Source organism: Egretta garzetta, unplaced genomic scaffold, assembly GCF_000687185.1.
Source record: "Egretta garzetta isolate BGI_Z169 unplaced genomic scaffold, ASM68718v1 scaffold72, whole genome shotgun sequence".
Taxonomy (NCBI): domain Eukaryota; kingdom Metazoa; phylum Chordata; class Aves; order Pelecaniformes; family Ardeidae; genus Egretta; species Egretta garzetta.
Genome location: NW_009259032.1, coordinates 935,089 through 954,126, shown reverse-complemented (window position 1 = coordinate 954,126; position 19,038 = coordinate 935,089). Strand labels below are relative to the sequence as shown.

The window sequence follows — 19,038 nt, the reverse complement described above, 5'->3', positions numbered from 1 at the left end:
TGTGTCTTTGTGGGCTCTGTGTTCAAAAATTAAAGCTGAGGTGATCGATAAAATAGGATAGAAACCACCAGTTACCTTAGTTCTTAATAATTAACTGGAAGTCCTTTGATGAACTTAGTACCTGAGTGCGGAATTTGGAATCTGACCTTTACTACATCTAGATAAACAGTGTGGCCGACCTGGTGGCTCTCTCTGCAAGCGCCGCTCCACTCTCAGCAGCTCGCTTCTAGGAGGCTCTCACACTTCATGCTGCAGTCAGGAGCTCGCGGGAGTCCAGCATGATTCTTCTTACCGTGCTGTTCCTTTGCATCATTTCCACCTACTCAGCCTCTGTTAAAGGTAGGTCTCTATTTGGCTCGGTTCAGCTTTTGTCTCAGCAAAGGTGTAACCAGTGTGTCTATGCAGATCTGTTTTGCATCAAAACCGATCATCTTTACCTGTCTGTCCTTGAGCAATGCAAAATGCATTTAGTAATTACAAAGGTTTAAGTGCTTGTAGCATTCATGTCAGCAGAGGGGATGGAAGAGACAATGTTTTCAGGTGCACAGGGCCAGTGGTGTGAGCCAAGAGACTGGGGATCTTGACCTTGCTTAGTCAGGACATGCTGTGGGGGCACAGACTTGAAAGGGACTATTCACGCGCTCAGAAGTTAAACACACAGAAGTGCTCTGGTGGAGCAGAGCCAGGAAGTGCTCAGGGCTCTCCAGGTTTCAGCTTCTGAGCAGTTGACTCAGCTACCACTGAAGTCAGTAACAAGCATCCCATTAATTTCATGGGGAGCTCGCTCTACAATAACTCATGAAAACCTGGATGTCTGCACAAACCCTGGGAGCAGGGCTTTACTCAGGTGTCCTGACAAAGGTCAAGGGTATGAAACCTGGAGACTGCCCGCTTCAGCAGTGCCAGTGTATGAAGCAAGGAAAGGCGTCTTCAGTAGTGGCCCTTCATGTACAACCTGACATTAAATTTAGAGGGGCAGCAACCTTAAAACATGAGCCTACACCTAGTTTTTAGTTTAATGAGGATGTTCTCATCATGATGAGGAGCAGGAGGGGCACACCATCCTAAGTTAAACTGTTAAAAAGACCGTAGAGGTGCTCCCATGGGTGCTGCCTCCTGCTCCCTGCAGGGGATCCAGGACACTGTATCTCTGTAAGCACAGAGCAGCAATCTTCCTCCCTACCTCCGTACTCTGTTACGATAGGAGTTACAAAGCAGAGAAGTTTGCAGGCAGTTCCTCAACCCGTGAGTGTATTTCATGAGACTGCCAAGTAACGTTTATGGCTGGATACCGACGTGCCACATTTCTGACGTCTGCTCTTCCCAGATTCTCCTTAATATCAATTAAGCAAAGCTCCTTCTTGAGGTGAAGTAATATTCACTTGTCACTTTACATCCCCAGGGTACTGAGCAAGCATTTTCTCATTAATTAGTCCTCCCTTCAGCTCTGCCAGGTCTCATCTCTCTCGTGCAGAGAGACTGAGAGCTAAATAACTGGCCCAAAGGCCACTTAGTGTCTCAGTGACAGAGCTGAGATTAGGATGAGTGTTTTACCTTTCCACCAGGCCATGCTGCCTTTTGGAAATATTGAAGGAATATTCTTTTCTTCCAAGTCAGCTAGATCAGCACACATGCAAGTTTCCTACTGTGGTTCCACTTGAAAAATGTTTTCAAAGAAGCAGATGGGTTTTGCTTTTTAAAGCTATCCAGTATCAGAAAAGGTGGCAAATATAATTTATGAAGGTTGAGCCAGCAAGTAGTTAGAGACAGACATGCTGTGCATGCCATATGTATTAATAAAAGGCGCAGGACTTGACAGCTGTCTCTACTCATGCAGTGTAACCTTCTGTATTATACAGTATCATGATTTAATTATAGACTTGGCATGTTACCCTTACTGACAGACACTTAACATTACTAGTCAAACTATGTGTTATGCACTCCACCTTGAAAGCAGGCACTTCTGACCCCAAGAGAGCATGGCCGATTGCAGTCTTTATGTCCATCTCTCCTCCCTTCTCAGTCAGTGGGAGATTTGCCATCAGCTGAAATGGCGATGGGTATATGGGCAGCAAGGATCCCAGTGCTGTGCTGAATACAAAAGAAAGAGCTTCTAAAGGCAGGGTTATTTTCTTTTTAAGAAAAGTTTCTAACAGAAAGGTGTAGGAATACTCCTTTTTAAATAGTACTGGTGTTTTCTTCATGAAAGATGGCACGAAAATTGAGTTATGCTGTTTTGAATACTGGTTCTGGGCAGTGACACTGTGTCTCTGTCCCTCGGCCACCAACACCCCCCTTGCCTCTCAAACTGACCACTCTATCCAATTGCCTCTCTTGGCTTCCCCATTTCCAGTGGGTAAGTGCTAACTCCTTGGGACTGCCTTCAATATTGCCTCGCTCCTGCTGCTTCTCTTATCACAATCCACCACTGGCTCACCCTTTTCCACCAGTGATACCAGTCTTGTGATTAAAGGCATCTTCTGCCCTGGCTCCTGCAGTGTTTTCCACATATGAAATGGTGAAAGCTTTCAGAACCTGATATTCTTCTAGCTCCCAGAAATACTTTGCTATTACTCATCTCTTCCATGACACTTGCAAGAAGCTGCTGGGTCATTTGCTCATCTATTTCCTTCAGGAGGGAACAGCTCTTTCGTACTTGGGACAAACAAATGCTGAAAGAGAGGAAGAGGGAAGGAACTGTTGCAAAAGGAAAAATTAATCTATGGGTTGAGCTGTGGGAAAAGGATAGGCGAAAGGTGCTTTTAACTGAAAAGAGAGAGGCAGCAAAACCACAAGCATCCACCTTAACTAAGATGACATATGTCTCTCAGCACCCAGATAATTTTTCTTGGATGTGCTTTTCCCCCACCTTTTATCTTTAGGTGGGACTGTGTCACCTTCTGCGTTTAGAACCTAGTGGGTAGCATTCATAAAATCTCAGCCGATACTAAATCATTAGCACTGTCATTTCTGCTGCAAATGAAGGACATTTCGAACCAGGAAGCAACCAGCTCCGAGGTGCTGCAAGGAACCAGGGGTGCCCCTGAAAGGCACAGCCATCTCTGGGCAGGCACTGAGCGCCCTCTGCTCTCAAGGGCAACGTAGCTTCAAAGTGAGGAGAGTTGGGGAACCGGCTAGGAAATTCACAGTAAACCTGAAGGAAGGGTTGTATACCTCTTGGTGGCTTTGTTTTGAAGCAGACACACAAGACATGCAAAACCAGAAGAGCCCCATCGTGCCAACATTCATGCTTCAGCCTTCCTGCAAACAAGTCAACAGTCACAGCTTTGAGCTCTTACATGCAAACAGGCTGCTCCCCCTGGGATTACCAAACTTGCTGCGCCACATCTCCAGCTGGTGTAAAGCATAAGTCAGTTTAGTTCTGTGTAGGTTTGCCAATTTACGCAAGTTGCAGGCCAAACTTGGTGGGGTTGCTGTTTTTCCTCTGGGAAAGGTTCTCTGAAGCTGACCTTAACCTACTGCAATGACATCTGAGTGAACAGGGGAAGGAAGCAAGCAAAACTTGAAAAAAAGGGGGGGTTGGACTCTCTGAGCACTCCAGCATACAGCTGTGTTGGAACTACACTGTGCACCTACATAGTTGGCATTTAAAATCTGAGAGTGAAATAAGAAAAGACTTTGGTTTCCTTTTTACCAATGCAGTGGTTTGAAATATATTTAGCAGAGTCAAATGAAACACGGAGGGACATGACATAAATCAAGATAGCCTGCTGATTCTCTGCAAGGGACTTAGAACACACTGATTACATTACAGCATGCTTAAGAATTTGTCTGAGATGTTTTGATAGATTTTTCTTCTTTTTTTTTTTTTCCCCTGCACTTGTCATAAGGCTGAGATGCATCTCCCTGAGAACAGCACTTTGCTTTTCTTAAATTAACTCTTTTGTGAAGTTTTGGTTTTGCTCTGCACCTCCTGAACTCCATGAAGAAATTCCCAATGGATTCAGTGATGCAGCATTCAGGTCCAAGAGGCTAGTGCCGTGCTGCTTACAGATAGCACCTAAGGTCACTGTATGCGTATTTACTTTGCAGATGTAACAGCACTTTGTGTACCGCCAGCTTCTCCTCCCTTCCCTTCCCTCTACAAACTGACTTCATCAGTTTTTCTTGTGTGGAAGAGACCTTTGTAGCCATCCACACCAGAGGAGGGAAGCCCTTGAAAGCAGTGAAAAGGGATATTACATATACACCCTTCATGGCAAAATACTTAAAGGCTGTTCAAGAAGAAATTGTTTTTCCTTAGCCATGGATTTTAGGGGCACTGTCTTAATTCTAGTGCCTGAGGCTGGGTAGAGAGTTGGGACACTGGTGCCACACTTTCCCCACATGGCTGTGGATGAGAGAAGAGAAAAAGAAGACAGGAAAGGATGTTGCAATAAGTAGTTTCATAAAGGCAAAATAAAAGTCATTTATATACTACAGATTTCATCTACACTAACAAGAGTGCAACTGAATCCCTAAGGAACAGTATATCTGAGTTGTTAATGCAAATGGAAATGGCACCATATATTGGGCATGCAAGTTGCATTTTTTCTAGAATTTGGTTTTTATATCCCTTAAAAAACATCAACAGCAGAGGCATAACTATGGGGACAATTATTTAGTTTAAAGAACAAAGGCTTAATTATTTAATCTAAAAAATATTTTCTCAGTGTCTTCGTTACATTTGTGTCACTCCTGGGCAAGGTTCTCAATGGAAAGATACCCAATAAATGTGCAAGAGATGCAGAGAACAATTTCTGTTGGCTCCAACAAATTACATCAGTGCACTTCAAATTGCTAAGCACACAAATTGCATGATTAATTACAGTATTTTGAGTTGTGAATAATTTTGATTAATTTCTAATGCTAACAGATCCTAAGTAAAGAATATGACTTCCTTTTATTTATTTAACTATAGAGCTAGAACAAGGATTTTGTGGACTTTCTTATCTTAAATACATGAGATTAGTGTCAACTTAATCACAAAAAAACCCCATCTGCTCCAGTGGGACAGCCTCTGTAATCAAGGGTACCAGGATCAGTCCCATAAATCTTCTGTTGGAGATCATATTTTTAATTTTACTAAAGGTGTTTTTTAGAGAAAATGACAGATTATGTGAGTTAGTCAATTCTAAAATACTTTGGTTTTGCTTTCCAAACAGGGCACACTACTGGACCAAGCTTAAATAATGACAAGCTATATAAATTTACTTACTCAGCTGAAGTGTATGTTGATCAGGTGAAATCATCACTGCAGAAAAGTGCAGGTTACCGGATTTCTTCTGGTGTGGATGTCAACCTCTTATGGAGAAATCCTGAAAATGATGATGACCAGCTGATCAAAGTTACGGTAAATAATGCCATCAGACAATTTAAAACATGTCCAATCTTTTCTGCATTTATCTAACTGCTAATCTAAGCTTGAAGAGCTCATTTTCAGATGATGAGCTAAATCTTTTATTCTTCTCTAGTCTCATCAGCTAAAACCAGCTGCTTCAATAAGCTGAGTCCTGTAGAATAAGATGACACAAGAACGTATCTAACATCATAAACCAGAACTTCAGAATATCTTCTATATTTTGAAATTGCTTTGTACAGCTTCTTTAATTTCAAACAACTGGTGTGCAAACACCTACCTGAGGATCAATAGGTTGTCTGAAGTCCTCGGTTCTAGCTGCAAATCATGACATTTGCTAAATACAAACTGGGTTTGGTACTTAGCTTTATGGTGAGTTTTTCTGTCACTTATTTCCCCAGTGGTGAATGCTGGTTTCTTTTGAAAACAAAGACACTGTAATAATGGAAAATTAATGATCAAAACCAAAAATTAAGAAATAAGAAAGGTGATTTAGTTTAATCCAACCTACCCCAGGCCAATGCCAGACTGCTCTCTACATGAATTTTCTCTGCTTTTACTTTGCTAGATAAGAGATGTTCAAGTTGAAAATGTGAATGAACGTCCAGCTGCTAAGAACATCTTCAAAGGAAAAAGCACAGAGAAGATCATCAGGAAAGAATATCTGGAAGCTTTACAGAGGCCCATAGTTCTTGAGCTAGTCCGTGGAAAAGTAAGATCCTGTCTTTTAAAATTCAAACCCTGAGGAAACCTGAAACAAATCTTTTCTTACAGGCCTGGAGAATTTACCAATTCATCATGCTTTCAGTGTTATTAATATGCCATCATGTCCTATCATTTTGTACAAACTACAATAGTTTGGAAAACACTGTATAATTTACCTGTACAAGGAGCCCTTCCAGCCCAGTCCTCTTGTGCACTGAGAACACCATACAGTATGGAACTAAACAGCAGATTGGACACAAATATATGGGTGCACATAGAATCATAGAATCATAGAATGGTTTGGGTTGGAAAAGACTTTTAAGATCATCAAGTCCAACCGTTAACCTAGCACTGCCAAGGCCACCACTAAACCGGGTCCCTAAGCACCACATCTACACGTCTTTTAAATACCTCCAGGGATGGCAACTCAACCACTTCCCCGGGTAGTCTGTTCCAATGCTTGACGACCCTTTCGGTGAAGATATTTTTCCTAATATCCAACTGAAATCCCCCCTTGTCTCAACTTGAGGCAGTTTCCTCTCATCTTGGGAGAAGAGACTGACACCCACCTCGCTACAACCTCCTTTCAGGCAGTTGTAGAGAGCGATAAGGTCTCCCCTCAGCCTCCTCCAGGCTAAACAACCCCCATTTCCTCAGCTGCTCCTCAGAGGACTTGTGCTCCAGACCCTTCACCAGCTTCCTTGCCCTTCTCTGGACAGGCTTGAGCACCTCAATGCCCTTCTTGTAGTGAGGGGCCCAAAACTGAACACAGCATTTGAGGTGTGGCCTCACCAATACCAAGTACAAGGGAGCAATCACTTCCCTGCTCCTGCTGGCCACACTATTTCTGATATAGGATGGAAAGTGGCTTGGTGAGCGCTTCCACCAGCTCCTTCAGTACCCTCGGGTGGATCCCATCTGGCCCCATAGACTTGTGTGTGCCTCAGTGGCACACCGCTTCCCCTTGGATGATGGGGGCTTCATTCTGCTCCCTGTCCCTGTCTTCCAGCTCAGGGGGCTGGGTACCCTGAGAACGACAACAAAGAAGGCATTAAGCACCTTAGCCTTTTCCTCATCCTTTGTACTAGGTTTCTCCCTGCATCCAATAAAGGATGGACATTCTCCTTAGCCTCCTTTTGTTGCTAATGTATTTATAGAAATGTTTTTTATTGTCTTTTACAGCAGTAGCCAGATTAAGTTCTAGTTGGGTTTTGGCCCTTCTAATTTTCTCCCTGCGTAACCTCACCACATCCTTGTAGTCCTCCTGAGTAGATGTAGATATATGCACAATTGCTGTGAAGATTTATGCTGTTAAATTCAGTGAGGCCAGGATTTTATCCAAGTTCTGAGGGCAGAAAAGGAGATACAATTTGTCCTGAGGGAGGCTATACCGAGTCTATGAGGAACAGTGTTAATCACTTTAAACTCTTAGCAAACACTTCAGTGTGACTGCTTTTCCCACCTTTCTGGCTTGCTTATTTACTTCAGTGTCACCTGCAGTTTTAGTGGTCCCAAGTTAATGAGCTTGATACTGAAACAGCCTTTCATGTTGTTCTTCTACTGGGAACTGTCTCCAAAAACCAGAAGAGAAGGGAAAATGAGCATGTGTGTCTTGGTGTGTGCCTGGGTTTTATAGCTTGCCCCAAGACAGCAATGAAGTACTATTCCCACTGCAGGAGCACCCATGTCCAATTGTAGCTCTCAGGGTCCCAGTCTTGCTCAGGGTGGGAATCAAGTAAATCCATCTCCCCCTCTTTTTCCTTGAGGAGCTGCCTGCTTGTCCCCTTGTGTTCAGCCTACTGCTCTGGCCAGGGTGTGGCAAGGCTTGAGCCACGGCTGCTCCTGCCTCCTCTCCACGCTGCTTCAGCCTCTCCTTGCTTGTGGCCAGGAGCATTAGGCCAAGAGCCTCGCTCTTCAAGGAAGTGGGCAGGTGGGACATGGGCAGAGGGGCAGTGAGAAAGGAGGAAGGCTGAAGGTCACACTCCCTTTTTCTCTTCTGCAGAGCGGAGTGAGGGCTGTGACACCCTATCCCAGCAGGATCTTTACCTCCTGCTGTAAATAGGCAGTGAGCACATACCCTGGCCGCCAGTTCAGCCTCCTGAACTGCAGCTGCTATCAGGCCTGCTCAGTAACTTTCAGACTCAGCCTTGTCATCAGTTTTGCACAACATAAAAAGAAACAGGACAGCGCTGGCTCCCAACTGTACACATCCCTAAATGAAGACAGAGGTGTCAGAAGTATACAGTCAAAATGCATCTGCTCCCAGTACATTAAGCAATTCACACGCTAAGATTGAGATGTAGTATTAAAAACTTGAGCTTTTTCTCAGGTAATAGGGTCTGTACACTCCTTTTATGATTTCTCTGTGGTGTGATACTTTCATCCCTGGCACAGTGATTTCACTTTCCAGGGTTGCCCCAAGATAACACGCTGATTGTACTTATAGTTCCTGAAAAAGTGCACCTTTAAAGCACCTTGAATGCAAAGTGGAGGTGCAAAGTCTTGTTAAGAGAGGAGGGGCTTGAGCACAACAGTTGACCCATGAAGTGCAAAGGTTGTGATGTGTTTGGCACGTCATTTAAGTTATTCTAACTGTGATTTACCTATGATTCATTCTGGGTTTTTATAACCTGTGATTAAAGTGCAACAGATATTATGTGAGTGTGGGGAGGGATTCTCTGAGGATTATGCAGAAAAATGAGTGACTTGTGAAATTATGTAGTTTCCTATTTCTCTTCTAAATTATCTCTAACTTACAGGCAGGAAAGATGCCCACTGCAGTGAAACAGTATTTAGGTACAGCTAAAGCCTGAAACGTTATTGGCAGGCCCTGCAGACTCTGGAGTTTGCTTAAATAAGGACAACAGGTCCATATTCAGCTTCCCAATCAGGAAAAAATAAAGGGAGTTTTTCTAGAGGGGATCCTCAGTATTCTTTTCTCACTTAACCAGATTTGTTATATACTTGTTTTTTATTCCTACAGGTCAAAAACTTCTACTCGTATCAGAATGAACCTGGTTTCACTCAAAACATTAAGAGAGGTCTGGCTAGCCTTTTCCAGCTACAGCTGCACTCTGGTGCTGCCCGTGAGGTATGGTGCTCTACTGGCAATCTAATCATCATCAGAGAAACAGGCAGAGTCTGGTCTGCCCTGAAAGGTAGACCTGGGGCTCCCGCTGACTTCAGAAGGAATGAAGTGAGACAGGAATCAGCCCTGCGATCACATTTGGGGTTGGGAACGTAAACATAGCCTTCTGAATATTTGGTGACACAAGTCAAGTTGCTGCAATTAACATAAAGAATTGAGGAAATACATTTGATTTAAAATGCTCTTTCTAATTTAGCAGAATTTGGTAATATACCAACTTAAACCAGGTCACTATGAAAAAGATTATACTGATGTTTAAAGTCAGTTGATTCCTAAGCTCAATTCAATGGATTAGGCCATTTTAAATCAAACAGAGTATCCACACAAAGTTAGTAATGATTTAGCTGCATCCATTTAACCTGCATTACATTGTTAAATTTTTACATCTGTTCATATGAGCAAAGCTGGAATTTAACTCAAATAAGTATAGTGCCAACTGCCAGGTGTTTCCCAACTTTTTTGTTTAAACCAACATTGTTACTTTTCTTCATAGCCATCTAATAAAAACTACCCCTGCCTATCCAAAGCAGGTAGTTAGAAATACTGATACCTTCAAAACTGATAAATAAACACAAACAGTGCAGCATCTCATGTAAAAGATTCCAACAGTGAAGAAAACGGTTTACCTTTCGATGGAATTCCAGGGTCCCAAAGATAAATTCAAGCAATTGTCCTAATCTAACTCTTTTTTTCAAGGTGGACATATCTGGCAAATGCAATACTACTTACCATGTGCGGCAAGATCAAGTGACTAAAATAAAAGCCCTGGACTCCTGTGAAATAGAAAAACAAGGATTTACCAGCCACAGCCAGGTATGATTTCTTTAACAAAATAAAATCTGTTCTGCCTATTTAAAAGTACATCGTTAATAGCCATTTCTCATTTTCTCAAAAATCCTTTCTTGCATTACAGAAAGCAGTTTCTACATGTACATTTTGTAGTGTAGTACACTAGTAGAGATTTCATATGTAGTACCCATGGGGAAAACAGGGAATGGATTCTCCTCTTGTGCAAACCACATTGGCTCAGCTGATACTAAGTGCAGCACATCAATTCTCATCGTTTTTGAATCGCATCCATAATATGTTTTAGTTTCTATGCAGATTTACAGCACTTCTGTCCTGGCTGTACTGAATTTTTAATTAACATGAGGCTTCTTTTTCTTTGGAGGAAAATGCTATATTCAGGCACAGTCATAGTGAAAATTGTAACCTTTTTCCCAGCTGCTAAGTCACAACATTTAGTATAGACCATAAATGCTGCGCAAGATGCTGACTCCTGAATGGAGCCCAGTCCATTCCAGGCTTGCCTGGAAGGTCAAAGGCTTCCCTAATGCACAGGTGTAATGTAGAAGATGCACTGCACAGGTAACTGAAGCCCTTAGCGGTCCCTCACTACTAGTAAAACGCCTTGCTAAGTGGTTACTGCTGAGTGCAGGCTGGACATGTGCTGAAGTCACTGGATTCTCTGCGTCTGAAACTGACCTTTCTCAGCTCAGAGCAGTACAAAGGTGCTCTGTTAATAAACTGCCTGAACACACTACGACCGAGTTCCTGATTTTCACACTTGCCACAAAGACTTAATCTTGTTTACAAACAGATCAAGCAAGGTGATTGGTTTTGCTTCCCAGGAGTGAACAGGACAATCTTATTTACAAAACATTTCCCTGGAAAAGCTTCTCATCTTATTTAAAGTGTATTTTTAACTAAATGTAGTACCGGGCATTTTCTCAGTTACAGCGGGCTCATAACTTTGTCCCATCCTCCCTGCTCTTTTTTTTCTGGCATGTATTGAATTTGAAACACATGGTTCAGAAGTCAGCAACTTGTTGCAGAAGGAATTTTGAGAACCTGGAAGATCCTGGTTTGTAGGCTTAGCTTGAGATGTTGTCAACCCACATGTACCTTCCTCATTTGTCTCTATTTATTTCATTGTGAGCTTTGTCCCGATGTGGAACTGTGACCTCTTTTCCTATTCTGTTGTTTATTGATCAGCCCTTTTTCTGGTCTATTTTTTAATTATTTTCAGATTTTAGATGTCAGTACAAAAGCCACATCTGCCACAATTTATGTGCTGGAAGATGGTTTCATTAAATCGATTAAGGCAGAGGAAAACTACGGTTTGCTTCTGAATTCCCGACGAAAAACAGGTGCCAAAATAGTTTCCAAGTAAGTTGGGCAATTTGACTGTCGTCAATAGCAGCAGGACTAGTGGTTCCAGTCAGGTTATATGTGTATGTCTTATAGCATCAAGGTCTAGGGCTCTAAACTCTCAAGGTAAGGATTTAGGTCTCTTTTGTACCTGTATGGTACCTAGTCCAACTTTGATCAAGGGCTTTACCATACTGCAAATAATAAATAATGACATTCATAAGAAATTAAATGGAAACAGCTGGAATTAGCCAAACCATTTTAAGCAACACATTACTTCTGTAGGTGTTCCATTTCTGTGTCCTCTCATTTCTTAAGAAATACCTCAAATGGATCTCCATTTCTAGTATGTGAAAGTTCAGAAGTATAGAAAAAATCTGCTGCGTAGAAAGGAAACAACAGTGAAACCTAGATCTGTGTTAGACTCCAGACTCCAAAACACTGCAAGTCTGGAGATACTCATATGAGATAAATAATTGAGGCATCTCCTTAGTATTATGATATTAAAAAATGTACATTCAAAAATCTCCCTTTCCAGATCTTCTTATGAACAAATATATGAATCATTTCCCAATGTATATGGTTACTGAGGGTTGTTTACTGTGTGCTATAAATCCATACTTTAGAAACTCTCTTATTTAGGTATTTTATGCCACATACCTCTAGCATTAATTCTGCTAGTATCAGATACTTCTGTTACCTTAAAAAAAGCCATAGACGTGCCATGTTCTGAACATTTAAAAATGAGAATTCAGTAAGTCTGTGTTCTATATTTTTGGTTTGGGGAGTTTTTTGTTTCCTCTTCCTGTGATTTCTGCATTTCTGATCTAACGATTGAGCTCTAACGTTGTCTTCACTGTATGGATGCACAGGCAGAAGCTGGAACTGAAGTCAGTACAAGCTGGCCCTGGACTAATCGCTGGGAAGCAAGTCACCGGTATTATCAAGACCTTGGACTCCAGTTACGTTGCTGTGCCGTTAGTAGCAGAGCCAGTCATATCTGAATGCAAAAAGTGTCCTTCAGTAAGTAAGCAGCAGGCTCGATGGACGTCAGATTGGTTAGCTTAGCAGAAAAAGTGTGAAAGAGGTTTCTGTCCAAGCAGCCCACTAGGAGAGGTCTAATGTAGCGATATAAAATACGCCCCGGAGTGGGGAGCACAGTAGTGATGCAATGGTGCTCCACCACACAAGGGTGTTTTAAGATCTGCCTCTAAAACTACCAACCTTTTTGCTCTCTTTCAAAGATTGAGAGCAATATTTCTCAAGACCACTAGAAAACCCTTTCATTTTATCTCATCTTTGCCAACCTTGATTTGGCAGGAGCTTATTTCCTCTGGGTAGTGGAGTGGGAAATGACTTTTAAGATGGTTGGCCAGCGTTTGTAAACAGTTATGTCATGCACGAGCTGAACTGCTCCTAGAAATTATTCCTCAGGCAGACTAAACATTTGTTGGTAATATATCTAACCTCTTCTTACTGCCTGACCCTGAAGGAAATCTATTATTTAAAAGACTTTTTAGGTATTTTATAAGTAAAAAATGGGGCTTTAGTATTCTTGGCAAGTCCAATACTGTTCTCATTTTTCCCCTGGAAAAAAGTTATCTTGGTTTTTTATATTTAAGACATCTAAAGACTACTAAGAGCTTCTTACTGTAAATGCATCATCTTTTGTTTTACTGATGCAATTAGTCACAAACTCATATATATTGCTACAGTGATTGTTAGCAAACAGTTTTAATGCTATTGCCATTGTGGAATGAATTTAGCAGTGGATGGGAACATTAATTTAAAGATTATTATTGTCTGTCAGTTTTTAATAAGCAAGATGAGGTTTCTATTCAGCACACATAATGTTAGTCCTCCAGAGACACTCCTTATGGGCACAAATACCTTACTATTTTGGAACTTGTGCTAGTTATTTGGAAGTAGCATTGCACTGTAATATTTTATCTTGCCTAATGCTTGTTGAGCTGCAGAGAAGATAAAAAAATATGGTTGGGGAAATGAAATAGTAATGATGCTGCATGCGTGCTGGAGCAGTTCTGAGCAGGGAACATCCAGGGATCTTAAACAGAGCAGGGACAGGTGCTTTTTCCCTGACTGTGCCCATTGGGATTTGTGCTGACCAATTTGTGACTTGGAACCGAGTTTGTCATAATAGTTATAGAGATAATTTCCAGACCAATATAACAAACATAGGATATAATTCCAGAGCACTGCCTGGGGACTGAGCTATGTCATTATAAACCTAATGGCATGATGAGAATGAAGTCCTGCTTTCTCACTGTATTTTACAGTAACTGCTATGAAAAGATGGGGTCTATAAACAGAACACTGTATCCAAAGCAGCAACATAACATTTGGTACTTATATATCATAGTATACATTAATGCCATGCTGACATGGTATGAAGTTTTACGTTTTCAAAACCCTTTTTAAATCATAACAGGTCTTATCTCTATCTTTATGAATTTGGTAAAATAACCATTACTATCCCCACTTCACAGATGGCAGCACTAACTTCTGTGAGGTTATGGCCAACATTTACCTTTAAATTTAGGCCTAGATTTCTGTGTTTAGAAATCATAAAGCATGCTTTATTCAGAAGAGCTCATAGTTGGTACTTTTTTTTTATGGTCATGGTTCCTACAGGTTGCCCCTTCTGAAATTGAGGTGGTTTTGTTCTGTTTTGTGCAGCCAGCTTCTGTAGGTTGGTAAAGCAGCTGTCAGGCACTGACATTCAAAACCAACTCCTGCTCAGTTTAGGACCTCTTGGTTTGGCTTGAATTTTCCTGGAATGCCCACAGGACCTCTGGTCTGAGCTTTCTGTCAGAGAGACAGAGACTCGTGTCTGAGCTTGGCTGAGTTGCCATGTGGAAGTGCGTGCATCTGCACCTCAACCCTTGAGGTACTCAACCCAAACTGCCTGACATTCACATCAGGAGAACGAGGCCCCTCGCAAAAGTCAACTCTGAATGCTGTTTTTTAAAGTCATGGTCACTGCAGGAGATGGCAGCTGCTCCTTGCAGCAGCTGAATGGTTAAAGCATGCCCTCCAAAGAGGAAGACTTGGTCTCCACTCTCTTTTGCTTGAGATGGCTCCAGCTCACATCTCCCACCTTGCTTGTCTCTAGGGTATGGGCTAAGCTGACTAAGAGCAGCCCACGCAGCTGGGCTCTGCACAGGAGAAAATACAGGATTAATGAAGTTAGAGATTTTTTGCCAGGCTATGGTGCAACTTCAACAAGGGGAATAGAAAGTGCCCCATATGTTTATCCAATTCAGCTTATAATAGCCGTACTGACCTTGGTGCTAAGCACTAATCACCAGTTGAGGTTAACAGACCCATCTGTGCCTCAGAACATGAGCTCCTCCCAGCTGGTCATTAATCCCCAGGAAATATCCTATGTCTCAATCATTGTTGCCTAATTATTGTTTGTTACAGTTGATGGAAGTTGCACTCTGTACTGCTGGATGACACTTCTATTTGCCAGCAGGTTCAAGTGTTATTGCCTAATACAAAACCCACGAAGAGGGGAAGTGTTTTAGTGAAGGTCAGATGGGTGCTAGTGTTATTTCCCACTCAGGAAAACTGCAGTAAATGCTGCTGCAAAGAACAGCTGAGTTTTCACCAAGGAATGTTCTCGATAATTTGAGATAACAGAGGCAAAGGCAAGTGAGAGAGGAAAGGTCAAAATACCTGCACCCGTTTCTTATGGGAGTGTATCTCGAAGGACAGATATGGGTGCTTTGGTACCATGTTGGCTCACTCAGGTCAAAAATGTGGTGTGTGGAATAAATACAGCAACAACACATGAAGAAGCCGATACCTGTTCTAATATCATCTTACCTATAATTTTGTAAAATAACAACAAAACCTTCCCCATCTTATGCAGGTTTATGAATAAAAAATGGGGATTACTTACAGGACATTTACTATCGTTCCACACAAACCACTTATAAAATTACCATCTTATAAGAAAATAGTATTAACTTGTAAACTGGAGATTATGCATATTCCATTTAAAAAAAAATTACTTGGGAGAAAATGAGAACAGATGGCAAACACTGCATTCACAGAAAGTGCGGTAAATTTGCAAGAGAGGGAATTCACCTTACTCCAATTACAGTCTAAATAATGATGTTTTGTTCCAAAACAGGTTGCATTTAAGGCAATGTATATTATTAGGAAAATACTAAAGTGCTGGAAGAGAGACAGCTATAGAAAGGTTTCAAAAATATTTGTGCTGGGATAGCATAAATTAAATAATACTTAGCTAAAGAATCATCAATCTATTGGATTTCAGCTAATTTGAGCAATAAATGGCCTGCATATCTGCATTTAGTAAGTCTGATTTTGAGAACTGGAACCACAATCTGAGAGATCTGACATAATGTGAATTATTTTACAGCTTTCTGAACACTGGCAGAGCATCAGAGAACACATGTATCCTGAAAAACTTTCCAAAGCTGAAGCAGCAAGAAGCTTTTTGTCCTTCATTCAGAACATTAGAAAAGCTACAAAAGAGGAGATACTACAGATTATTAGAAGTGAAAATAAAGAACTTCTGTAAGTCATCATGAACAAGCTTTCAAAAGGTTCAAGTTACTTAAAACTGCAGAAGGGCAAATTGCGTGCAAACAGATTCAGTTGTGTTGTCCTAGCAATGCAAAACCAGTATTCAGTATTATCTACGGGAAACAGATTTTTTTTTTGAAGCTGTGTTTGGTTTTGTAGTACAATATATTTGCAGCACACTGTTCAACCACCAAGATTGTATCTACAATGCAAGGCAAACGTGCTTTGCAGCTTGCCCAAAGGTTCTCATCCCACTTGCTTGTTTTGAAACACTCTGTAACTTGTTCTTGACTGGCCCATTTTCCTTCAAATGGAAATACAGCAAAGAAGGGGATGGTTCATCCCTGGATATTGTCCTAATATTAGAGTTTGGGCATGAACAGCATATGCACCTAGACTTCGGAGTTGGAAAGCATTTCCAAGTCCCACCATACAGTCAAGATGTTTCAAACAAATTATAGCAGTTGTTAACAACAGAGATAAACCTGAGAGTAACTCAGGTAGCAGTAGAAGCCTGTTCTCTAGTTGCCATTGTGTATGTAGAAATAAAACACCTTTTTCCATTTACAACCTTGTCCTGTAAACTTTAGGACACTCTGGATAGTTCTGGTTTTTAATACTTTTTTGATCCTATATTTGCATAAATTCAAATTTTATTATCCATGGGTATGACTAATTTCTGGAGTTCATCTACCATTTTGCGGCAGAAGAATTCAGGGACACAGTTTTTTCCAATAAGAGTAAAAAATTCTGTTTCTTACCTGCAGAGAAGCAATCTTTCAGCACATTAGCTTCTTTCTTTCTATATGCAGCAAAGTATTTTCAGTATTTTATAGCCCATTACAACAGTATGTTCATTTGCACTTCTTTGTAGTCCGCAGGTAGTGGATGCCGTAACCTCCGCTCAGACCCCAGCATCACTGGAGGCTATACTGGAGTTTATTGACTTTAAGGATGCAAACACTGCTACCCTGCAGGAGCGATTCCTGTATGCCTGTGGATTTGCTTCTCACCCCAGTGAAATGCTCCTGAAAACTTTAACTGTAAGTCAAAGGACCAAACAAATACAACAGAGTTAATACTCCTGAGCCTCATCCCTGTCAAAGGGGAAGGAAAGAAGAAACGACCGTTGCTGTTTCCAGTTTCCTTTTCTTTATCCCTTCCAGGGTTCCCTTTGAGTGTGCCAGTAGCATATAGCCTGCAAACAATAATTCATAGATCCAGACTGAAAGACTATTTACTTTGTCAAATGTTATCAATATCATCTACTACTTGGAAAACAAACAAGTCTGAATGTTAGCAAAACAATTTGAGGGTTGTTTGATTGTTGCCTTATCAAAGTCCTGTAATGATTCAATAATCCTTTTTTTTTTTTTAACATAGCTTCAAAATTATTCTACTATTTGAGACACTGAATGTAACTCAGGGAGAAAATGGCAATCAGTTATTATATGTAATGATAGAGCAGTGCTCTGCTTAGCCTGAGCCCAGGCCGTTGTGGTCATCACTGCCTTTGCATTGCACTAATGTTCACAGGAAATGAGGGAGGGTATTCAGCCCACTACAGACTGTGGTTCATCATATTTAGACAGAGAGACTAACAGCATTGCTTTTGTATAACAGGCTAAGTTCAAGGGTGATATCGCAAAGGAAGAAATCAGAGAAACTCTTGTCATTGTCATGGGAGCGCTCATCAGAAAGCTGCGTGACAGAGAAGGCTGCAAGCTTCCAGTGAGTATCTGCTGTTCGCTGCTGGCCAAAATCTGGTCTGCAGCACGGGTGAATGATCCCTGCTGATGTTACTGGGAGAGCATGAGAGACATGGGAAGCGTATTCCCCCATTTTAAAATAAGCCCATAAATTCCTATGTTTGATAAAGAGAGGATTTTTTTTTTTTAACAATGATTTCTACTTTGTCAGCTTTAGGTTTTAATCTGGTCTCTTCCCATTTCTGTGGATTTCTCCCAGTTTGCCCTTGTTTGACAGAACTTTTTATTGCTGCCTAATCTGTCAGCAGAAGCAGTACTTTTGCTCAATTGTCCAAAAGCTTTGCAGGTCCTCAGAGAAACACTGGCGAACTCAGGATCTATTTAATATCTGTAACCACCTTAGGTTATTTCAGCTCTGTGAGTAAAATTCATTGGTTCAAGTACTCAACTCTGCCCCAGACATGCACAGAACAACCCAGGAGGAAGGCTATCACCTTGCCCATGGACTGAGTAGGTGCTGGTGATAGAGGATGAGGATGATCAGACGAGGCACTGCAGTCTGCTGGATCTGTGCTGTTCAGGATTGCAGCACACTGCTGAAAAGACACAGAGCACCTGAATGGCCCTTAGGAATCCCTTTTTCCTTCCCCTGTTAGTTGCCAAGCACTCTTGTAACATTATATTATGAAGCACTAAAGAACACTTCCCTTGTCTTTTTTTGTGGGGACATGTTGGCCCCACAGTGAGACCTATGAAGTCCCTGAATCAGGGCAGAAGCAGGTAGCAAATGATAAATCTATGGACCAGGTGTCACTGTGGCTATAGCCACTTTGGTTATGCTTGAAGGAAACCATTGACACACAGTTTACAAATGACGCCTTTGCTAACCCTTTGCACTGATGCTTTGAAACAAAAACATGCTAGAACCCAGCCCTGCCCCTCCTACTTCTGTGAGGGAAAAAGGTGGGTTTATGATCACCACTTAAACATGCTGTTGATTTTCTTTAGGCTGTTGTGGAAGCCAAAAGGCTGATTCTAAGTAGACTGGAGAAGGCTAAGAAAGATGATAATGTGAGGATGTACCTGCTGGCACTGAAGAACGCACTTCTTCCCGAAGCAATTCCACTGCTTCTGAAGTACGCCGAGTCAGAAGAAGGACCCATCAGCAATGTTGCTGCCACTGCCTTGCAGAGATATGATCCTTCTTTTCTCACCAAAGAGGTAAGAAAATATACTGTCCAAGAAAAGGAGTGCAAGAGACTGTATTAAACATAAAGTATAAATGAACAGAGCTCATTTGTCAGTCCCACTCTTTTTAAAGTATGGTATTTTTATCTCCAGGAAATTATTATATACACTTCAGTTCCAGACAGAAAACTCTGTACATT

The 19,038-nt window shown here is 41.4% G+C and overlaps 1 protein-coding gene across 1 annotated transcript in view; it reads left to right on the top strand.

The window, feature by feature from the left end:
• Nucleotides 1-278: 278 nt before the first annotated feature.
• LOC104122612 (microsomal triglyceride transfer protein) overlaps nt 279-19,038 on the top strand; it is a 28,347-nt gene continuing 9,587 nt past the window's right edge. The window contains exons 1-11 of the mRNA XM_009634766.2: nt 279-339; nt 5,166-5,353; nt 5,928-6,071; nt 9,048-9,155; nt 9,909-10,025; nt 11,242-11,381; nt 12,236-12,386; nt 15,775-15,932; nt 16,816-16,984; nt 17,565-17,672; nt 18,659-18,871. Coding sequence (XP_009633061.1) covers nt 279-339; nt 5,166-5,353; nt 5,928-6,071; nt 9,048-9,155; nt 9,909-10,025; nt 11,242-11,381; nt 12,236-12,386; nt 15,775-15,932; nt 16,816-16,984; nt 17,565-17,672; nt 18,659-18,871 — 1,557 coding nt within the window. The remainder of the gene's footprint in view (nt 340-5,165; nt 5,354-5,927; nt 6,072-9,047; nt 9,156-9,908; nt 10,026-11,241; nt 11,382-12,235; nt 12,387-15,774; nt 15,933-16,815; nt 16,985-17,564; nt 17,673-18,658; nt 18,872-19,038) is intronic.